The following is a 20,327-nucleotide window of genomic DNA, read 5'->3' on the forward strand; positions in this document are numbered from 1 at the left end:
TGTAAATTAAAACGCCTTTTCCTTGCTGCACTGTAATATTTATTTACTTTCCATACGCGTTTCGCCTTTTATATTAAAGCATATTCACTGGATTTTTTCTGTGGTTGAAAACAATCCACACCATAATTGTTACAGTAATAAAATGTTACTTGTAGTTACTTGTTTCCCCTGCCAAGATCTGAATTTCCACTTAACTCGTCATATATCAGACCACGCGCGTCCTCTTCATATATTAGGCACTCAATCGTCACACATTCGTTTCGAGATCTTTTGGTTTCCTGGTTTTCGCACTTGTCTTTAGTTGTCCACATTACAAGTGACATTTCACTGCTGTTCGGCAAGTGCTTTAGATTTACCACACGAAAACTCAGGATTGAATATTAACACTGTCGGTCCATTTAGTGTTTCTTGTCGTGTTTGTGTGTGTAAGTTTCACCAACCTACTTTCCGCTGCTTTCTCTTCTTCATTTCTTCATTTACTTGGTGTGTCTATTTTTTAAGCAATAAAGTGTTGTGTGGCAGCTGTGCCATAGGGATATTAAGGCTTTGGGAGGATGGAGTTTTGTGTACTGTGGGAGACGAGAGGGAAAGGAGGGGCGGGGGGAGATGGCATTGTTGCGAATGATGAATATCGATTCAGGCAGTGTGTAAGAGGTATGGGATAGGTATTCTGGGTGTTCAGACGAACGGATTTTGGTTAAACTGTACTTGCAGTAGACAATGGCTACATCTACAAACGTGTGAAAACGTTTAGATTTCCAGTGACATTGCTATTTTGGCAGAGAGGGCAAAATACTTGGGAAAGGTCAGCATCTTGAAAAGAGCCAGTAAGACAAAACTCAATAATAATAAAAGGAAGGTAGTCAAGAATTATCAATACTGTGGCAATTAGATTAGGAAATGAGATGAGAATTGTTGTAGAAACTATTGCTACTTGCGCAGCAATATAATTGACGATGTAGAAGTAAAGATGATTAAAAATGTAGATTGGCTATAACAAAAGAACTTTTTTAAGTGGATAAATATGTTAACATTGAAAATAAAGTTAAGCCAAGAAATGTTTTCTGTTGGCATTTGTCAGATGTACAGCTTAACATGGATGTCAAACGTGGATGATATATAGCACAGAGCTGAAGTGAATTGAAGCGCATGAAATACAATGCTAATGAACAAAAGGTACTTATCGAACCGAGGATAAAAAATCTTGGTGGCATAACTTGACAAAAAGGAGTAGTTTGACAGAACAATTTGAGACGTCGAGGAACAGGTTGTTCGGTAACTGACGGAAATGAGGGGAGTAAGAACTATAGACGGAGATTAGGGCTTCAATACAGTAAGCTATTCAGATGTGAAGACAACTGGTTCCAACTACTCCATCATGAACAACTTCTTCACCTTACCCATCTTATCGCCCATCAACGACATAAAGGAAAATCTAGCATGGTTGTCTCCCTTGATTTCCGAAAATCTTTTTTCTAAAAGAGACGTTCTGTAACGCTCTTCAAACGACAAACCTATGCACAACCAATAAACTATGTCCTCCTTATTGCGTCTTTTCTCCAACAGGATCACGCATAGTTCACAATCAGCCGCATTTGCTCCTGAATCTATCATTGTACTACTGGTGGGCCTTAAGCCTCCGTTCTGCCCCTCGTCCTTTACAACCTGTGCACTCAGGCATGCCTAAACTTTCGCACCACCCCATTCCCCCTCCCTCCTTACCTACAGCAATATGCAAACGACTCTGCCTACCTATCTTCTCACAACATCCTCCAACTCGTCGACGAATCTCTCCAGGCCGAGTGGCATAATTCGTACAAACTTCAACTAAATCCACAGATAAGGCAACCCATTATCTTTACCCGCATCACTCGGCGTTTCCGTCATCCAGATTTCCACATCCTCATCTACGACCAATCCACTCCACTCATTAATACAGCAAAGTATTCGTTACTGATCGTTAAGGAAAACCAAATGAAATACAGACTTATTTGCTACACATCAAATAACCTGAAAGAAAATGTTGTTGTTGTGGTCTTCAGGCCTGAGACTGGTTTGATGCAGCTCTCCATGCTACTCTATCCTATGCAAGCCTCTTCATCTCCCAGTACCTACTGCAACCTACATCCTTCTGAATCTGCTTAGTGTATTCATCTCTTGGTCTCCCTCTACGATTTTTACCCTCCACGCTGCCCTCCAATACTAAATTGGTGATCCCTTGATGCCTCAGAACGTGTCCTACCAACCGATCCCTTCTTCTGGTCAAGTTGTGCCACAAACTTCTCTTCTCCCCAATCCTATTCAATACTTCCTCATTAGTTATGTGATCTACCCATCTAATCTTCAGCATTCTTCTGTAGCACCACATTTCGAAAGCTTCTATTCTCTTCTTGTCCAAACTAGTTATCGTCCATGTTTCACTTCCATACATGGCTACACTCCATACAAATACTTTCAGAAATGACTTCCTGACACTTAAATCTATACTCAATGTTAACAAATTTCTCTTCTTCAGAAACGCTTTCCTTGCCATTGCCAGTCTACATTTTATATCCTCTCTACTTCGACCATCATCAGTTATTTTGCTCCCCAAATAGCAAAACTCCTTTACTACTTTAAATGTCTCATTTCCTAATCTAATTCCCTCAGCATCACCCGACTTAATTCGACTGTGTTCCATTATCCTCATTTTGCTTTTGTTGATGTTCATCTTATATCCTCCTTTCAAGACACTGCCCATTCCATTCAACTGCTCTTCCAAGTCCTTTGCTGTCTCTGACAGAATTACAATGTCATCGGCGAACCTCAAAGTTTTTATTTCTTCTCCATGGATTTTAATACCTACTCCGAATTTTTCTTTTGTTTCCTTTACTGCTTGCTCAATATACAGATTGAATAACATCGGGGACAGGCTACAACCCTGTCTTACTCCCTTCCCAACCACTGCTACACTTTCATGTCCCTCGACTATTATAACTGCCATCTGGTTTCTGCACAAATTGTCAATAGCCTTTCGCTCCCTATATTTTACCCCTGCCACCTTTAGAATTTGAAAGAGAGTATTCCAGTCAACATTGTCAAACGCTTTCTCTAAGTCTACAAATGCTAGAAACGTAGGTTTGCCTTTCCTTAATCTTTCTTCTAGGATAAGTCGTAAGGTCAGTATTGCGTCACGTGTTCCAGTGTCTCTACGGAATCCAAACTGATCTTCCCCGAGGTCGGCTTCTACTAATATTTCCATTCGTCTGTAAAGAATTCGTGTTAGTATTTTGCAGCTGTGGCTTATTAAACTGATTGTTCGGTAATTTTCACATCTGTCAACACCTGCTTTCTTTGGGATTGGAATTATTATACTCTTCTTGAAGTCTGAGGGTATTTCGGCTGTTTCATACATCTTGCTCACCAGATGGTAGAGTTTTGTCAGGACTGGTTCTCCCAAGGCCGTCAGTAGTTCCAATGGAATGTTGTCTACTCCCGGGGCCTTGTTTCGACTCAGGTCTTTCAGTGCTATGTCAAACTCTTCACGCAGTATCGTATTACCCATTTCATCTTCATCTACATCCTCTTCCATTTCCATAATGTTGTCCTCAAGTACATCGCCCTTGTGTAGACTCTCTATATACTCCTTCCACCTTTCTGCTTTCCCTTCTTTGCTTAGAACTGGGTTTCCATCTGAGCTCTTGATATTCATACAAGTGGTTCTCTTATCTCCAAAGGTCTCTTTAATTTTCCTGTAGGCAGTATCTATCTTACCCCTAGTGAGATAAGCCTCTACATCTTTACATTTGTCCTCTAGCCATCCCTGCTTAGCCATTTTGCACTTCCTGTCGATATAATTTTTAAGACGTTTGTATTCCTTTTTGCCTGCTTCATTTACTACATTTTTATATTTTCTCCTTTCATCAATTAAATTCAATATTTCTTCTGTTACCCAAGGATTTCTACTAGCCCTCGTCCTTTTACCTACTTGATCCTCTGCTGCCTTCACTACTTCATCCCTCAAAGCTACCCATTCTTCTTCTACTGTATTTCTTTCCCCCATTCCTGTCAATTGTTCCCTTATGCTCTCCCTGAAACTTTGTACAACCTCTGGTTCTTTCAGTTTATCCAGGTCCCATCTCCTTAAATTCCCACCTTTTTGCAGTTTCTTCAGTTTTAATCTACAGGTCATAACCAATAGATTGTGGTCAGAGTCCACATCTGCCCCTGGAAATGTCTTACAATTTAAAATCTGGTTCCTAAATCTCTGTCTTACCATTATATAATCTATCTGATACCTTTTAGTATCTCCAGGGTTCTTCCATGTATACAACCTTCTTTCATGATTCTTAAACCAAGTGTTAGCAATGATTATGTTGTGCTCTGTGCAAAATTCTACCAGATGACTATTAAATTTTCGTCTCCCTTCACTATCTGAATAATTTCTTTTATTTCATCATACATTTCTTCAATTTCTTCATCATCTGCAGAGCTACACTCCTGGAAATGGAAAAAAGAACACATTGACACCGGTGTGTCAGACCCACCATACTTGCTCCGGACACTGCGAGAGGGCTGTACAAGCAATGATCACACGCACGGCACAGCGGACACACCAGGAACCGCGGTGTTGGCCGTCGAATGGCGCTAGCTGCGCAGCATTTGTGCACCGCCGCCGTCAGTGTCAGCCAGTTTGCCGTGGCATACGGAGCTCCATCGCAGTCTTTAACACTGGTAGCATGCCGCGACAGCGTGGACGTGAACCGTATGTGCAGTTGACGGACTTTGAGCGAGGGCGTACAGTGGGCATGCGGGAGGCCGGGTGGACGTACCGCCGAATTGCTCAACACGTGTGGCGTGAGGTCTCCACAGTACATCGATGTTGTCGCCAGTGGTCGGCGGAAGGTGCACGTGCCCGTCGACCTGGGACCGGACCGCAGCGACGCACGGATGCACGCCAAGACCGTAGGATCCTACGCAGTTCCGTAGGGGACCGCACCGCCACTTCCCAGCAAATTAGGGACACTGTTGCTCCTGGGGTATCGGCGAGGACCATTCGCAACCGTCTCCATGAAGCTGGGCTACGGTCCCGCACACTGTTAGGCCGTCTTCCGCTCACGCCCCAACATCGTGCAGCCCGCCTCCAGTGGTGTCGCGACAGGCGTGAATGGAGGGACGAATGGAGACGTGTCGTCTTCAGCGATGAGAGTCGCTTCTGCCTTGGTGCCAATGATGGTCGTATGCGTGTTTGGCGCCGTGCAGGTGAGCGCCACAATCAGGACTGCATACGACCGAGGCACACAGGGCCAACACCCAGCATCATGGTGTGGGGAGCGATATCCTACACTGGCCGTACACCACTGGTGATCGTCGAGGGAACACTGAATAGTGCACGGTACATCCAAACCGTCATCGAACCCATCGTTCTACCATTCCTAGACCGGCAAGGGAACTTGCTGTTCCAACAGGACAATGCGCGTCCGCATGTATCCCGTGCCACCCAACGTGCTCTAGAAGGTGTAAGTCAACTACCCTGGCCAGCAAGATCTCCGGATCTGTCCCCCATTGAGCATGTTTGGGACTGGATGAAGCGTCGTCTCACGCGGTCTGCACGTCCAGCACGAACGCTGGTCCAACTGAGACGCCAGGTGGAAATGGCATGGCAAGCCGTTCCACAGGACTACATCCAGCATCTCTACGATCGTCTCCATGGGAGAATAGCAGCATGCATTGCTGCGAAAGGTGGATATACACTGTACTAGTGCCGACATTGTGCATGCTCTGTTGCCTGTGTCTATGTGCCTGTGGTTCTGTCAGTGTGATCATGTGATGTATCTGACCCCAGGAATGTGTCAATAAAGTTTCCCCTTCTTGGGACAATGAATTCACGGTGTTCTTATTTCAATTTCCAGGAGTGTAGTTGGCATATAAACTTGTACTACTGTAGTAGGTGTGGGCTTCGTATGTATCTTGGCCACAATAATGCGTTCACTATGCTGTTTGTAGTAGCTTACCAGCATTCCTATTTTCCTATTCATTATTAAACCTACTCCTGCATTACCCCTATTTGATTTGGTGTTTATAACCCTGTAGTCACCTGACCAGGAGTCTTGTTCCTCCTGCCACCCAACTTCACTAATTCCCACTTTATCTAACTTTAACCTCTCCATTTCCCTTTTTAAATTTTCTAACCTACCTGGCTGATTAAGGGATCTGACATTCCACGCTCCGATCCGTAGAACGCCAGTTTTCTTTCTCCTGATAACGACATCCTCTTGAGTAGTCCCCGCCCTGAGATCCGAATGGGGGACTATTTTACCTCCGGAATATTTTACCCAAGAGGACGCCATCATCATTTAATCATACAGTAAAGCTGCATGCCCTCGGGAAAAATTACGGCTGTAGTTTCCCCTTGCTTTCAACCGTTCACAGTACCAGCACAGCAAGGCCGTTTTGGTTATTGTTACAAGGCCAGATCAGTCAATCATCCAGACTGTTGCCCTTGCAACTACTGAAAAGGCCCCTCTTCAGGAACCACACGTCTGTCTGGCCTCTCGACAGATACCCCTCCGTTGTGGTTGCACCTACGGTACGGCTATCTGTATCGCTGAGGCACGCAAGCCTCCCCACTAACGGCAAGGTCCATGGTTCATGGGGGGTGAAAGAAAATTATACTACTAAAACTGCTAAAAGGCCGAATTTGTGGTCTACTTCCATCTAAAGTTCTCATCTATAAATCCATTTTCCACCCTGTCCTAATCTGCGTCCTAAATTCTAATAGTCCTCTGAAATTCTAGAAATAAATGCAATTCATTTACCGCATGGCATCCACCTACCTTCAAATCGCACCCTTTACCAGCTCATCCATTTCTCACACTTATTGTCTTCTTGAAGTTCCATCAAACTCAACACATTGACCTAAAAACTGAGTATCTTACCCACAAATCGCCAATCCAGGCATCCTGCTACGCCATTGCATCCATATCCCGCCTTTAACGCACATCCATGTCTTATCCATCCTCTCAAGCCGGAACTTCAACCAATTCCAACCACCCAACAATTATATTCGTCGCGAGATATACCCTTCCTTCCAACCCTAGTATGCCACGCTACACTTCGACCCATCCTTCCTTTATCTCCCTGTTCCATCCACTCACTGTTCAATCCACTGCGAATCCTCCTACTCCCCCCCCCCCCCCATCCCATTGGGAATTGGAGCAATAATAATGAAATAGCCGTCTTCGTTGGCTCACTTGTAGATGTGCGACCGGTATGCAGATGAAATATCGAACCTGGAAGACAACGACGACTGGGTACACTCCCGAAATATCTTGTGTTCAGTGCACCTGTAAAATTGCAAGATTCACACTGAACTGATCATAATTCAAAACAGTTGAATGGGATGGGTATAGGCATATGGTCGCATCTTTTGAAACCTAAAACCTTCCAGCATTGATCTTTAAGTAGATCATGCCCCCCACCCCGCACCCACACATACACAAACACACACAAACCATTCCGCACCTCCAATCCAACTATGCACACCACAGATAAATGAAATCCGACTGCCTAACATAACTTACGACCCATTCTTTCTTGCTTTCTTTTTTTTCGCTTACGCCAAAGTCCCGCAGCGATCGCAGCGTGGGCGTGGTTACAACGGATTTGGCAATGTTAGTGTTAGGGATGGCCGGATGCCCTTCCTGCCGTCACCCCATACACCCCCAGGACGGAACTGTCTGCGTCTAGCGCAAATCGTGAAATAGTGGGGACGTGTTTCAAATGTCTGCGACGTGTGTAACTGAGGCGGAACGGGGGGATCAGCCCAGTATTCACTTAGCGGGATGTGGAAAACCTCCTAGAAACCACATGCGGGCTGGCCGGCACACCGGCCCTCGTCGTTAATCCGCCGGGCGGATTCGATCCGGGGCCAGCGCGCCTACCTGAGTCCAGGAAGCAGCGTGTTAGCGCGCTCGGCTACCCTGGCGGGTCAACTTAACTTACGACCCATAACAGACTTAAAATATGGATGAGTGTAGGGTTCGAACCCTCTCGACATCGAGGACATTAGGAGAGTCAAACAAGCTTGGAGTACATGGGGATGCAGATCGGCTGTTACCTTTCCTAAGGAAACATTCCAGCATTAGAACTCTCCTGGCAGATTAAAAGTATCTACCAGACCGGGACTCGAAACCGGTAACTTAGTCTTTTGTCGGTAAGTGCTCTGCCAACTGAGCTATCCATACGCGACTCACGACTCAGAGCTTTACTTCCGGCAATACGTCATCTCCTACCTTCCAAATGTCACGGAAGTTCTCCTGCATGCCTTGAGGGAAGTACGTTTGGAAGGTAGGAGGGAAAACACTGGCGGCAGTAAAGCAGTTGTGAGACGTGGTCTGGTAGTTCAGTTGGTAGAGCACTTGCTCGCGAAAGGTAAATGTCCCAGGTTCGAGTCCCAATCCGACTCACAGTTTTAATCTGCGGGGAGGTTTCATATCAGCACACACTCCGCTGCAGAGCGCAAGATTCACTCTGGATTTCGGCATTCATTTCAAATGATTTAGGGGAAAACAGCACAAATCACAACAAGATCGGCGGATGGAATTTGAATCCCTTTCCTTCCATTATGGGTGAACTTCATTGAATCGGCCAGTCATCACAACCAAAGGAACAACTGAACGCCGTTTAGTAATTTGGCAAATCTCTTCATATTGAGGATAGTTCTACACTAAATGCTATCAAAATGTGCAGCATCAAGTTAAACTATGGCCGCAGTCTGTTGTTCCCCTGCGCAAACGAGAGCACCCGTCAAAAGATGCAGTGACACATCGCAAGGTTCTAGTTTCCTGTCCTTTCACAATGATGCAGTCAGTGCTAAGCTAAGGGAAGCTCGCTTAGTGGCTGGCTATAGAAATATCAAAGTCTCTCAGCAGAGCGCAGATCCATATGCGTCAGCCGCTATCTGACCTTTCCGTGGAACGAGCGCGGGTGGAATTTTAGTGGGGTTTAATAGCACTGACTGTCGTCGTGACAGCAAAGAGGCTATCAGGAGCCAGATACACAGTGGTTTGCAGTAGCAGGAAAGACAGGTTTCATTGAGAGTCGGCAAAGCCTAATGTCAAAGTCTGGTCCCCCAATCTTCAAAGACGGTTCCTGAAACATGGTACTACAATAAACGCCTACTTTCTACGCTTTCACTGCTAAAACAGCGGTAAGGAAATCTGAGATGGTTGTCGTTGTTAATAGCCCTTTGCTTTTAAATATGTACCACTGTACAAAAAGTTATTCATTTAATGCCAGTCAAAGATATGTTTCACAAGCTGACTGTGACAGACTAAACCGTCGAAGGCCTTGGACGGCGAGGCTAAATGAGGTCCGCAGCCTGTTGTATTTGTAGTGTATTTCTTGTAAGAAATGAATAATATACATGTAATGGCAGTCAAACATATCAAATACTTATAATGTGTGTACTCGGTGCTGTCATAGCTATAAAATACATACTTACTGACGTAGATGAGAAACTTGGAATACGAATAAGTCATCAGTACTGCAGTCGCCCAGTGGAATGCAAACAAATAATAAAGAAATAATCAGAAAATTACCTTTGATTTTTTGAAAGAAAGTTTGTACTATTATTATATAAATTAATTTAGTAACCTCATTACGAGGTAGTAGCTTTAATGACATTATTATAGCATATGTTATTATGCGTCAGTTTACTAAAATTCTCAGTACCGTTGTTGAAACCTGTTTCATTTGAAACTTTTCTTTCAAGTGACAAAATGGACAGTTTAGCCAAACTGTCCATTGCTTGATTCACTGCAGAGCGAAGGTAATTTTTCATTACGTTCCATTTAGAAAAACTTCCATCGCAAGGTTGGACCTAAACACAAATGGTCACGACGTATTGCATTATAAGTGATGTATAGGGTATTGATTCGATGAAGTCCCATTTAATAGTAAATTGGAGGATTTATTGGTCTGTCCATCTAGCAGCAACGTTCACACTTGTATCGATTGCACGTAGATGCCTATGACGCGTTTTTATTTCTTGCAGCACCTGCTCCTTATCAAACTGGTCGAAAATTTCTATCAAACTCTCCAGTGCTACAGCCAGAGAGTGTTGGAAGCTTCAAACATAAATTTTGTTTCAACAATTTGGAAAATTTCGGTGATTTCCTTCATGGCCGTGTATCATTGTGACAGTCCTTGTATTAACTGGTTTATACACTGAAACATTAATCGATGAATTTCTTCTTGCACTGATAGTCCAGTTACGAACTAGGTCTCACGTCACTGTCGTTCCATAATGTCCGTAACACTCCAGTTTTAGTGCATAAAGTAACAGCTCTGACTATTATAGTTTTTTTCCGTCACTAAAAACTGGTTAGGGTTTCTTTATTGGGGAGTTCTTCATTCAAAATCATTTTTGGAGACCGTAGATATTATTGGGCTAAATTTACTTCCTCTAGTATCGAGTGCCAAAATTTATGTGGGTCAAAAAGGTAAAGTCAATATTTGGAAGGAGCGAGCTTGTTACAGATCTAGTACAAAGCTTTGCCTTGGATGGATCTTGTATATCATCCAGAATGTTCACAATTGTTTCCATGTTTTCTCTTATGGCGTCAACTGAATTGTAACTGGCACTCCAGTAGGTATCAGACAGTCGTTGTAAGTGCCCGAATAGAGCTTTTGGGTTGAATTCTCGGGTTTTCCGTTGTACGGCCTCATGTACACCTGGCACTGATGCGGCATTGTCGTAACCTTGAGCCCTGCGCAATGCCCTCTTTTCCCATCTTCTGTTGAATATCTTCTCCTTGTACTCTGTAGTCTCTCCGGACCCCTACAATGTTGTCTTGTACATGGACATATCTAATTATGTGACTCGTTTGGTCAGATCTGTTTTCATCGGGAGTGCTGTCAAAAATTATTTAGTAATACTCGTATTAAGCCCTTTTTATATCGATAATAACTTTTTCTTAACATGTTCGCCTAAAAAAAGAAATTAATTCATTTTTTATCCCTTTTGACAAATAAGAACGTACTCTCTTGTGTTAATAATCGATACACAGTCTGAAGTTTGAGCTATGTACATGTAAATGTCGTGTGACTGGGGCCTCCCGTCTGGTAGACCTTCGCCGAGTGCAAGTCTTTCGATTTGACGCCACTTCAGCGACTTGCGCGGCGATAGAGATGAAATGATGATGATTAGGACAATACAGCACCAAGTCCGTGAGCAGAGAAAACCTCTGACACAGCTGGGAAGCCGGCCGGTGTGGCCGAGCGGTTCTAGGCGCTTCAGTCTGGAACCGCGAGACCGCTACGGTCGCAGGTTCGAATCCTGCCTCAGGGCATTGATGTGTGTGATGCCCTTAGGTTAGTTAGGTTTAAGTAGTTCCAAGTTCTAGGGGACTGATGACCTCAGATGTTAAGTACAATAGTGCTCAAAGCCATTTTTGTCAGCCGGGAATCAAACCCGGGCCCTTAGCATTGACATTCTGTCACGCTGATCACTCAGCTGCCGGGGGTTGACAGTTTGAGCTATGGGTGCAAGCGATTCCGGATGAGGTGTTCCGTCGGCACGGGTACCCAGCGAGCGAGGTAAAGCAGTGGTTACCACACTGGACTCGCGTTCGGGAGGACGACGGTTCAAATCCACGTCTCCCGTGATTTCCCTAAATCGCTTCAGGCAAATGCCGGGGTGTTCCCTTTGAAAGGACACGGCCGACTTCCTTCCCCGTCCTTTTCAAATCCAGTGGGGCCGATGACCTCGCTGTTCGGTCCCCTCCCGCAAATGAACCGACCAACCAATTCGTCGGATACGCGCCTGCCGGCAGGTACTACCTGGGCGTGCCCGAGGGCCGACCGGGCCAGCTGCACCTGTACCGCATCACGTCGGAGGTGCCGTCGGTGGGCGAGCCCATGGGGCTTCCGACGTGCCTCACGTGCCAGCCGGAGACGCCGTCCGAGCACCCGTTCGCCGCCTTCTACGCGTCCATGGCGAGCGGCCGCCAGGTGCACGACGTGCCGCCCGAGCAGGACGACGACGGCGCCGACGCCTGGGACGACGACGACGCCGAGAGCACCACGCAGACGCCGACGCCCGTCAAGAAGAAGAAGAAGTCGGGTACGCACGCTCTGCTCTCTGACGCCAGTGACTTTCTTGTTTCGATTCACTCGTGGCAAATGTACTGCCACGCCCCTGACGTTTTGATTCTGTATTGGGTATAACCTGTTACGATTGTCATTTTTGTTTACCTGTCAGCGCCGAAATTGTGTATCTCGTGAGTGCTATCTGCTGTGCAGTTTGAACGTGAGTCACAGAAGTGACATTTCCAGAATGAGATTTTCACTCTGCAGCGGAGTGTGCGCTGGTATCAAACTTCCTGGCAGATTAAAACTGTGTGCCGGACCGAGACTCGAACTCGGGACCTTTGCCTTTCGCGGGCAAGTGCTCTAAAAACTGAGCTACGACTCACGCCCCGTAATCACTGCCTTACTTCTGCCAGTACCTCGACTCCTACCTTCCAAACTTCGCAGAAGCTCTCCTGCGAACCTGCGAGTTCGAGTCTCGGTCCAGCACACAGTTTTAATCTGCCAGGAAGTTTCATGTCAGCGCACACTTCGCTGCAGAGTAAAAATCTCATTCTGGAAACATCCCCCAGGCTGTGGATAAGCCATGTCTCCGCAATATCCTCTCTTTCACGAGTGCTATTCCTGCAAGGTTTGCAGGAGAGCTTCTGTACAGTTTTGAAGGTAGGAGACGAGGTACTGGCAGAAGTAAAGCTGTGAGGACGGGGCGTCAGTCGTGCTTGGGTAGCTCAGTTGGTAGAGCACTTGCCCGCGAATGGCAAGGGTCCCGAGTTCGAGTCTCGGTCCGGCACACAGTTTTAATCTGCCAGGAAGTTTCAAAAGTGAGGTCCCTTCCCTCCATCTTCACTTGCCGGGAGGAGACGCGACTCGTAACGATGTTCGTCCCCGTCGGGTGACGTGGAACAGCACCTGTAACTCTCGTAAGAACACAACTCCTCCCGTGGTTTAGAAATATTCTGTTATCTGTCCGCAACAGTGTCATAGGACCGTTGCTATTTACAATATACATAAATGACCTGGTGGATGACATCGGAAGTTCACTGAGGCTTTTTTTAGATCATGCTGTGGTGTATCGACAGGTTGTAACAATGGAAAATTGTACTGAAATGCAGGAGAATCTGCAGCGAATTGACGCATGGTGCAGGGAATGGCAATTGAATCTCAATTTAGACAAGTGTAATGTGCTGCGAATACATAGAAAGATAGATCCCTTATCATTTAGCTACAAAATAGCAGGTCAGAAACTGGAAGCAGCTAATTCCATAAATTATCTGGGAGTACGCATTAGGAGTGGAATTATCATATAAAATTGATCGTCGGTAAAGCACATGCCAGACTGCGATTCATTGGAAGAATCCTAAGGAAATGCAATCCGAAAACAAAGGAAGTAGGTTACAGTACGCTTGTTCGCCCACTGCTTGAATACTGCTCAGTAGTGTGGGATCCGTACCAGACAGGGTTGATAGAAGAGATAGAGAAGATCCAACGGAGAGCAGCGCGCTTCGTTACAGGATCATTTAGTAATCGCGAAAGCGTTACGGAGATGATAGATAAACTCCAGTCGAAGACTGCAGGAGAGACGCTCAGTCGCTCGGTACGGGCTTTTGTTAAAGTTTCGAGAACATACCTTCACCGAAGAGTCAAGCAGTATATTGCTCCCTCCTACGTATATCTCGCGAAGAGAATATGAGGATAAAATCAGAGAGATTAGAGCCCACACAGAAGCATACCGACAATCCTTCCCACGAACGATACGAGACTGGAATAGAAGGGAGAACCGATAGAGGTACTCAGGGTACCCTCCTCCACACACCGTCAGGTGGCTTGCGGAGTACGGATGTAGATGTAGATGTAGAACAGTCTTCTCAGTTTGTACGAACTGGTAAACCGCAAACGTTTAATTTTATTTCTATGCCCAGTTAGTTGCGTGATGAAATAAAATCTTGATTCTTGATTTCATCATTACGGTCGTTTTTCACATCATACATAGCGAGGATGGAATTTGCTGTCCGCTATTCCGTTGCTATGCCGTTGCTACGTCCAGTTATTAACAACGGTCCGACGTAACTCCAGAGATAACTTGTGTTGGAGTAAATTTTTTCCCCTTTTTTTAATACGCCGTAGTAATGGTTTAAACTGATCACTCTTCACTGTCCATTATTCATCTACTCGCTTAGTCACTTAAAATATTTAAAGAGTTAGGCGACACTTAAGATTTCCCTTTGGACTCAGATTTTATTGTTCTTTCTGTAATTAACTGTTTGTCCCTACAACACACGCACACCGATATTTCATTCAAGATTAAATTCTGTTCAGTTCAGTAATCGCGACGCTGACGACAACTTTTGACTAAGCGGCGCACTTATCTTTTTTCGTGTCTTCGTTTTATTGTGTCCTACTCAAGACTACGAATTGTTTTTCTGTCGTTGATCCATTGATCTCAAGGTTTATAACTGTTCATTAGTACTAAGGCTAAGTCCGGTAAACCAATATCACTCAATCGAAGTCTAACACTCGTCTTACTATACCGTCGCGTTGAGAACGGTAAAGATTAACTTCCATCAGTCGAATGACTGAGCAGTACTTCAGTCTCTACCTCACGAATTATCAAACTTCCAAACCTGAAACTATCTAATAGCGTTTGCGTCCAGACAACTATCGCAAAAGTACTCTAGAGCGACTTAAGAGCAACTAATTAACTGAACACTTCCATATGCGAGTTGCATTGTAGTCGCATTGAATTTCCTTTTCGATGCGGCTACAACTCTCTTCCATGGTAAATGCTTTTTACTGAATAACTTTCTTGGATTTAACCTTCGTTCATACGACTTTGAATTTATTCTATAGATTCATTAATTAAAACTTCCTGGCTGAATTGCTGTGGTCCATATATAAAACTTCTTCTCCTTCCTGACGTTTCGTTGCCTACTGCGGACATGATCCGAGGTGAGTCGGCGACTGGCTGCTAGGCGCTGGAGGTCCCGCTTACATAGAGCGCATAGATGGAGCCACCACTCATCACGTGCTTTCGACTTTAAAACTATCTCTGGCTAGTGCCATCTTTCTCGATTATAGGTAATCGATTGTCACTTCGTTGGTGCAAAGTCGACCACCATATCTTGTCTAGCTTTACTCCTTCTTCTTTTTTATTAAAATTGTTTTCGTGCTTGTAGATCTCTATAGCTTCTCTATACATGCTGGTATAATAATGTGAGGTCCTAGCTATCACGTTTGTCTCACTAAATTTTATTTCGTTATCACCGTCTTTGAAAACGTGTTCCGCTACAGCTGATTTGTCAATTTGTCCCAATCTACAGTTCCTTTTGAATTCCGTTGGGCGCTCTATTAAGCGGGATCTCCAGCGCCTAGCAGTCAGTCGCCGACTCACCTCGGAAGATGTTGCCCGCAGTAGGCAACGAAACATCAGGAAGGAGAAGAAGTTTTATATATGGACCAAGGCAATTCAGCCCGGAAGTTTTATTAATGAAGACGCTGGTCGTGAAATCTTACATGTTATGATTATTCTACAGATGTTTGATAAAGAATCTACGATAATCCTTTCCTTTTATCTCCCCTTTTTGTATGCTATTCTCAGTATCTGAATGATATAGGTGTTAATCAAAATATTACCAGTGTAGATTTTATCGTCAATAGTTGCCGTCACTGTCAACATGACTCACTTCCCTACTTTAACTTTCCACAAAGTTTGTCAATTGGGGTTTTCTGCCCTTGGGGCGTTACAGGCCATAAGGACCATCATTCTTACAAGTAAAAATAAATAAATAAATAAAATAAAATAAGTAAATAAAAAATCGATATACGGCTAAAGGATTAAACAGAAATATAGTAACAAAATTAAGATGCTAGCTTCTGAATCTGTGCTAGCAGAGACAAAACGCGAACCATGTTCCTCAATCTGTTTTTGTTGGGAAAAGACAATAAACAAGACATTGCTGATGTCGACAAAGTAATCGAAAGAAAACAAAATTTCAGCTAGAAACAAAGCACGAATCCCAGTTCGGATTTTCTGACAGAAGAATAACAAAATAACACGTTTTCTTCACAGATCTCTCGCTCGAGAAAGTTCACCAAAAAAAAACCGGAAACAAAACTACTAGATAGCGGTCAGAACAGTATTACCACAAAGCAGCCCAGGAAAGCCAGACCACCGTTACACCACACTCTTGTGTCACAGCCCTGAGCTACTACTCCTGACGATCCGGAACTACCTGCAGACGAGGCACCTGGATGTTGCGACTAGGATAGCAGATCCCTAATTGTCTGGGCGGCGTGTCATACTGCCTTCTGGTCGTGGCTGTGTACTATTACACACCGTTACCGGTTCAGATCCGATCCAAGTGTCTTGGTGGGCAAGTGAGAGGAGACTCAAAGCAACGGCTGAAGAACAGCCGAGCATAGCACTTTGAAGCTGTGGCGGTGGAACTTTAAGTTCCGTGCCACCCTCCGACGGTGGAAGTACAGAGGAGGGATGCAGTAGAGCGCCAACTCTATGGTCAAAAAGAAAAATGTGGCTGGACGAGAACAGCCCACTGCTAGAGACTGTACGAAACGGACAGAAAAACGCTGTCGTATTGGGACTATCGTCAGCCATAGCCTGAATCCGAATCCTCCAGGACGGTGAGCGGAACGGGGTGTCGGTGCCAGCGCCGTGGAACTGTGGTGCCGATGGTTTGTAGTCCAGCGACCGTCTCACGGAGGGCGTCCACCTTACTGTATAGTTGGCGAACCTTACAGAGAGTGGTTGCCTTGAGAAGGGCAGAGTGACAATCCTGGTGAGCGGAGGGGCATGAAGACTCCACCTGAGAACTTTATTCTGTAGGTGCTGGAAAGTCAGCATCCGGGACTTACTAATCATGGCCCACGCAGAGGAACCATATGTTAGTGCGGGTAAGACAACGGAGTGATACAGCCGGAGCTTGATATCTAAAGTCAGTTCTCGGCTGCAGAATAGTGGGTACAAGGCCTTTGTCAACTTTGACTCTTTATGGGGGATGTAATCTGAGTGGCGGTGGAAGAAAAGTTTCTTATACAACCAGGCCCCGAGATAATTGGCAGCTTGGGTCCACGGGACCCGGACGCCCCCGAGTGAGATGTTGTGGCGGAGTATAGGGCGCCGTTTAGTGAAATACGCTGCCGTAGTTTTGGCGGCATTGAGGACCATCTTATTGGAGCGACACCAGGTGACCATCGCGTCCAATTGCCTTTAGGGGCGAGCAATGAGTTGATCAGGATTGCGGCCAGTCGTATAAAGCGCCGTGGCCTTCTAGCCGGCGGGGAGCCGATTTATAAGGCAATTTGACGGATGGATCTTCTGGGACTATTTTCGACCACCTGAGTATCGTAGGAAAATAGTCCTCTTGTTGATCGCGACTTATGGCGCTGCTGTCGATCCGCGGTGCTCAGGTAGCGGGCCTTGGAGGCCGTTGGCTGAGACACGAGGCTGTGTTTTCGTCTCCTCCAGCGCCCTCGGTCGTACAGTAGACATCTGCGTCTCCTTTTGTTTCACGAGCCGTAATGAAGGCGTCCCGCATCTCTGTTCTGTCACGCGGGGTGCCGAAGTCGCAGGCGGACGGGGGTGGACACTGCACTAGAAATTGAAAAATGTATTGATTTCCCTAAAATCGCTCCAGGCCAGTGGCGCGAAGATTTCTTTGGAAGGACACGACCAATTACCTATCCCATCTTTCTCGAATCTGAACTCCTGCTCCGCTTCTAGTGATCTCGTTGTCGACGGGAGTTAAACACTGATCTTTCTTCCTGTTTAGTGTTCCTTGACTCAGCCAGTAAAATCGGAACCCTAATGGGATCACTTTATTGCCCGTCTGTCTCATTGTCTGTCTGTCTGTCTGTCTTTCTGCACAACAGTCAAGAACCGTTTTTTCTCAGGAACGGGTAGACTTATGAAGTTGAAATGTATGTCATCTACTGAGGCTTTTGGTACCTTGGCGGTATAAGAAATTTAAGCCTCCAAGTCAGTGCAATCAAAGGATATGGACATTTATGCCACATATTTTGGTACTTGCAATCTCATTAAATTAAAATAGATAATGAAAAAGTACACAAAAAATTTAAACTTAAAATTAAAACAATCTCGAGAGTCTTGCAACTGCCGGTACCAATATCGATATCGATAACAGGTAACAATCGTCAAGATTCTCGATTATCGGAATCGCTGGACTATCTGTACACATAATTATGATTATAAGGAGCCCTCAGAGCATGAGTCCTGCTCACACTTGGCCATTAAAAAAAAAGGCATTATTCAGTTCTGAAAATTTAAACATCTTTTAAGTGATAATTATTCTCACGAATTTAGGGCCAAAACTACATTATGTTCTTTGCGGTTGTTACCCCATTTTTCTAATTGTTAGGTTCTGTAGACCCCTCTCTATAGGACTGTTACTGGTAGCTTGTCAGCTGCAACTAACCTATGTTAGTGTGAGTTTGGTCAGCGAGTAAGCAAATCGCTTTAGCTATGAACGTAAATTTGTTGTAAGAAAATATTTCGTCACCGTATTTATCAATTACTTGCAGTTAGTTTTGGAATATCCGTTCTCACCTTTTGTGGAAATACCCACACAAAGACGATACATTAATTGCGGAACTTCAATCGCACGTTACATTTTACAATTCGCTAATCACAGTTTTTATGGTAGTTTTTCTGGTCCCTGTTGATGTTCAGTTGTTTTCATATCAATTTGACGCCAAGCCTATACTCTCTCTCTCTCTCTCTCTCTCTCTCTCTCTCTCTCTCTCTGTGTGTGTGTGTGTGTGTGTGTTTGTGTGTGTGTGTGTGTGTGTGTGTGTGCGTGTGTGTGTGTGTGTGTGTGTGTGTGTTTTACTTTTTGTTGGTTTATGTCGTCTTTTTTGCTTCACATCTTAATGTGTTAAATACTGTGCCGTTGGGTAGTGTAGTCGTTTACAGTCTGTTTTTCTTCTGGAAATGCCGTCAATATGTTTTAGTTTTCTCCCATTGTATACTTGTAGGATACGATGCGGCTGGCTTTTAGAATTTTTAAATCTGTTTCTATTTTATCTGGGCAATGGCTGTGGGCTATTAACTAGTCAGCAACTGTCCTGTGGGAGCTGTTAATTTTTAGATATCTGATGTGTTCTGAATAACTTGTTTTTAAAGTTCTTGCATGTCTGTCTTTTATATACTTACTGACAAAAGTTGCATGCAAGTTTGTATGTGCCTCTTTTGTTGAATTTAATTGGTGAATCTTTCTTGTGTTCTGAATATTTTCTGTGATGTGCTGACTTTTTTGTGTCCTGTTTGAACTTCTGGTTTCTTTAAAAAGTAGTCAATTCTGTGAACTTCTTTACTCTTGTAGGTGAGTAGGTGCCATTTTCTTTTGTGTGAAGACTCTTGCTGTTTTGTGTCCTGTGCGTGGTCATTGTCTGTGTGTTGAAATCTATGTTGTTTTGCACGTTCTTTTGCGCATGTGACTTGCACTCCCTGCCCGTTTACATATTTTGTGGTTTAACTTCAACATGGGTATCATGACCATTCTCCACTGCTATTTGCTTTATTGTGTTCATTCCTGCGTGTAGTCCTCTTTATTTATGGATGTTCTGTTTATTTCTTTGTAGCATGAATCTGGAGCTTGCTTCTCAGAGTGTCAGTGGGTTTTGACTGACTGTGAATGGTGGTGCATCTGGTTATGGATGTAGGTTTCCTGTACAGTATGAGATCATGTGTTTTGTATATTCTCTATATGATGAGAACAAGTAAATTTAGTATGTTTTCTGTTTCTAATATGAGGTGAATTTTTAGACGTAAATTATTTATTTCCTGGTGTATCTGTTTTGTGTGTGGGAGGGGGGGGAGGGGGAAAGGGGTCGGGAGGTTCATCAGTTGGACAGATTATTTCATTGAAATAACGGTTCCAGTAGACAATAATGGAAATACTGTCCTCTAGAACACAACGATGTAGAAAAGGAAGATAATAACAACGACATACATAAACTGTTACTAAGTCTAATTTTGTTGGGGGAATTAATATTTAAAACGAATTTGCGTTTTACGGTATTGCGTAAAAGTACCCACTGATGGTGACAGAAGGTGCTGAAACATGTTTGTGAAAGTATAAACAATAGTATTCCGCATAATAGGTGGACTTGAAATCCAGTATTGTTTGCCTCCAATCACAACTACTGCTAGAGCTTCAAAAACCATATGATGGATAAATATAAAATATTTAGGAATCCGTAAATAGCGCCTTTTTAATTTA

General features: G+C 44.4%; 1 protein-coding gene across 1 annotated transcript in view; it reads left to right on the plus strand.

Moving 5' to 3' along the window:
• The window catches only part of LOC124802953 (dipeptidyl aminopeptidase-like protein 6), a 765,226-nt gene that overhangs the window by 674,201 nt on the left and 70,698 nt on the right, over nt 1-20,327 (plus strand). Inside the window, exon 11 of the mRNA XM_047264042.1 lies at nt 11,817-12,106. Coding sequence (XP_047119998.1) covers nt 11,817-12,106 — 290 coding nt within the window. The remainder of the gene's footprint in view (nt 1-11,816; nt 12,107-20,327) is intronic.

Source organism: Schistocerca piceifrons, chromosome 6 (genome assembly GCF_021461385.2).
Source record: "Schistocerca piceifrons isolate TAMUIC-IGC-003096 chromosome 6, iqSchPice1.1, whole genome shotgun sequence".
NCBI classification, from domain to species: domain Eukaryota; kingdom Metazoa; phylum Arthropoda; class Insecta; order Orthoptera; family Acrididae; genus Schistocerca; species Schistocerca piceifrons.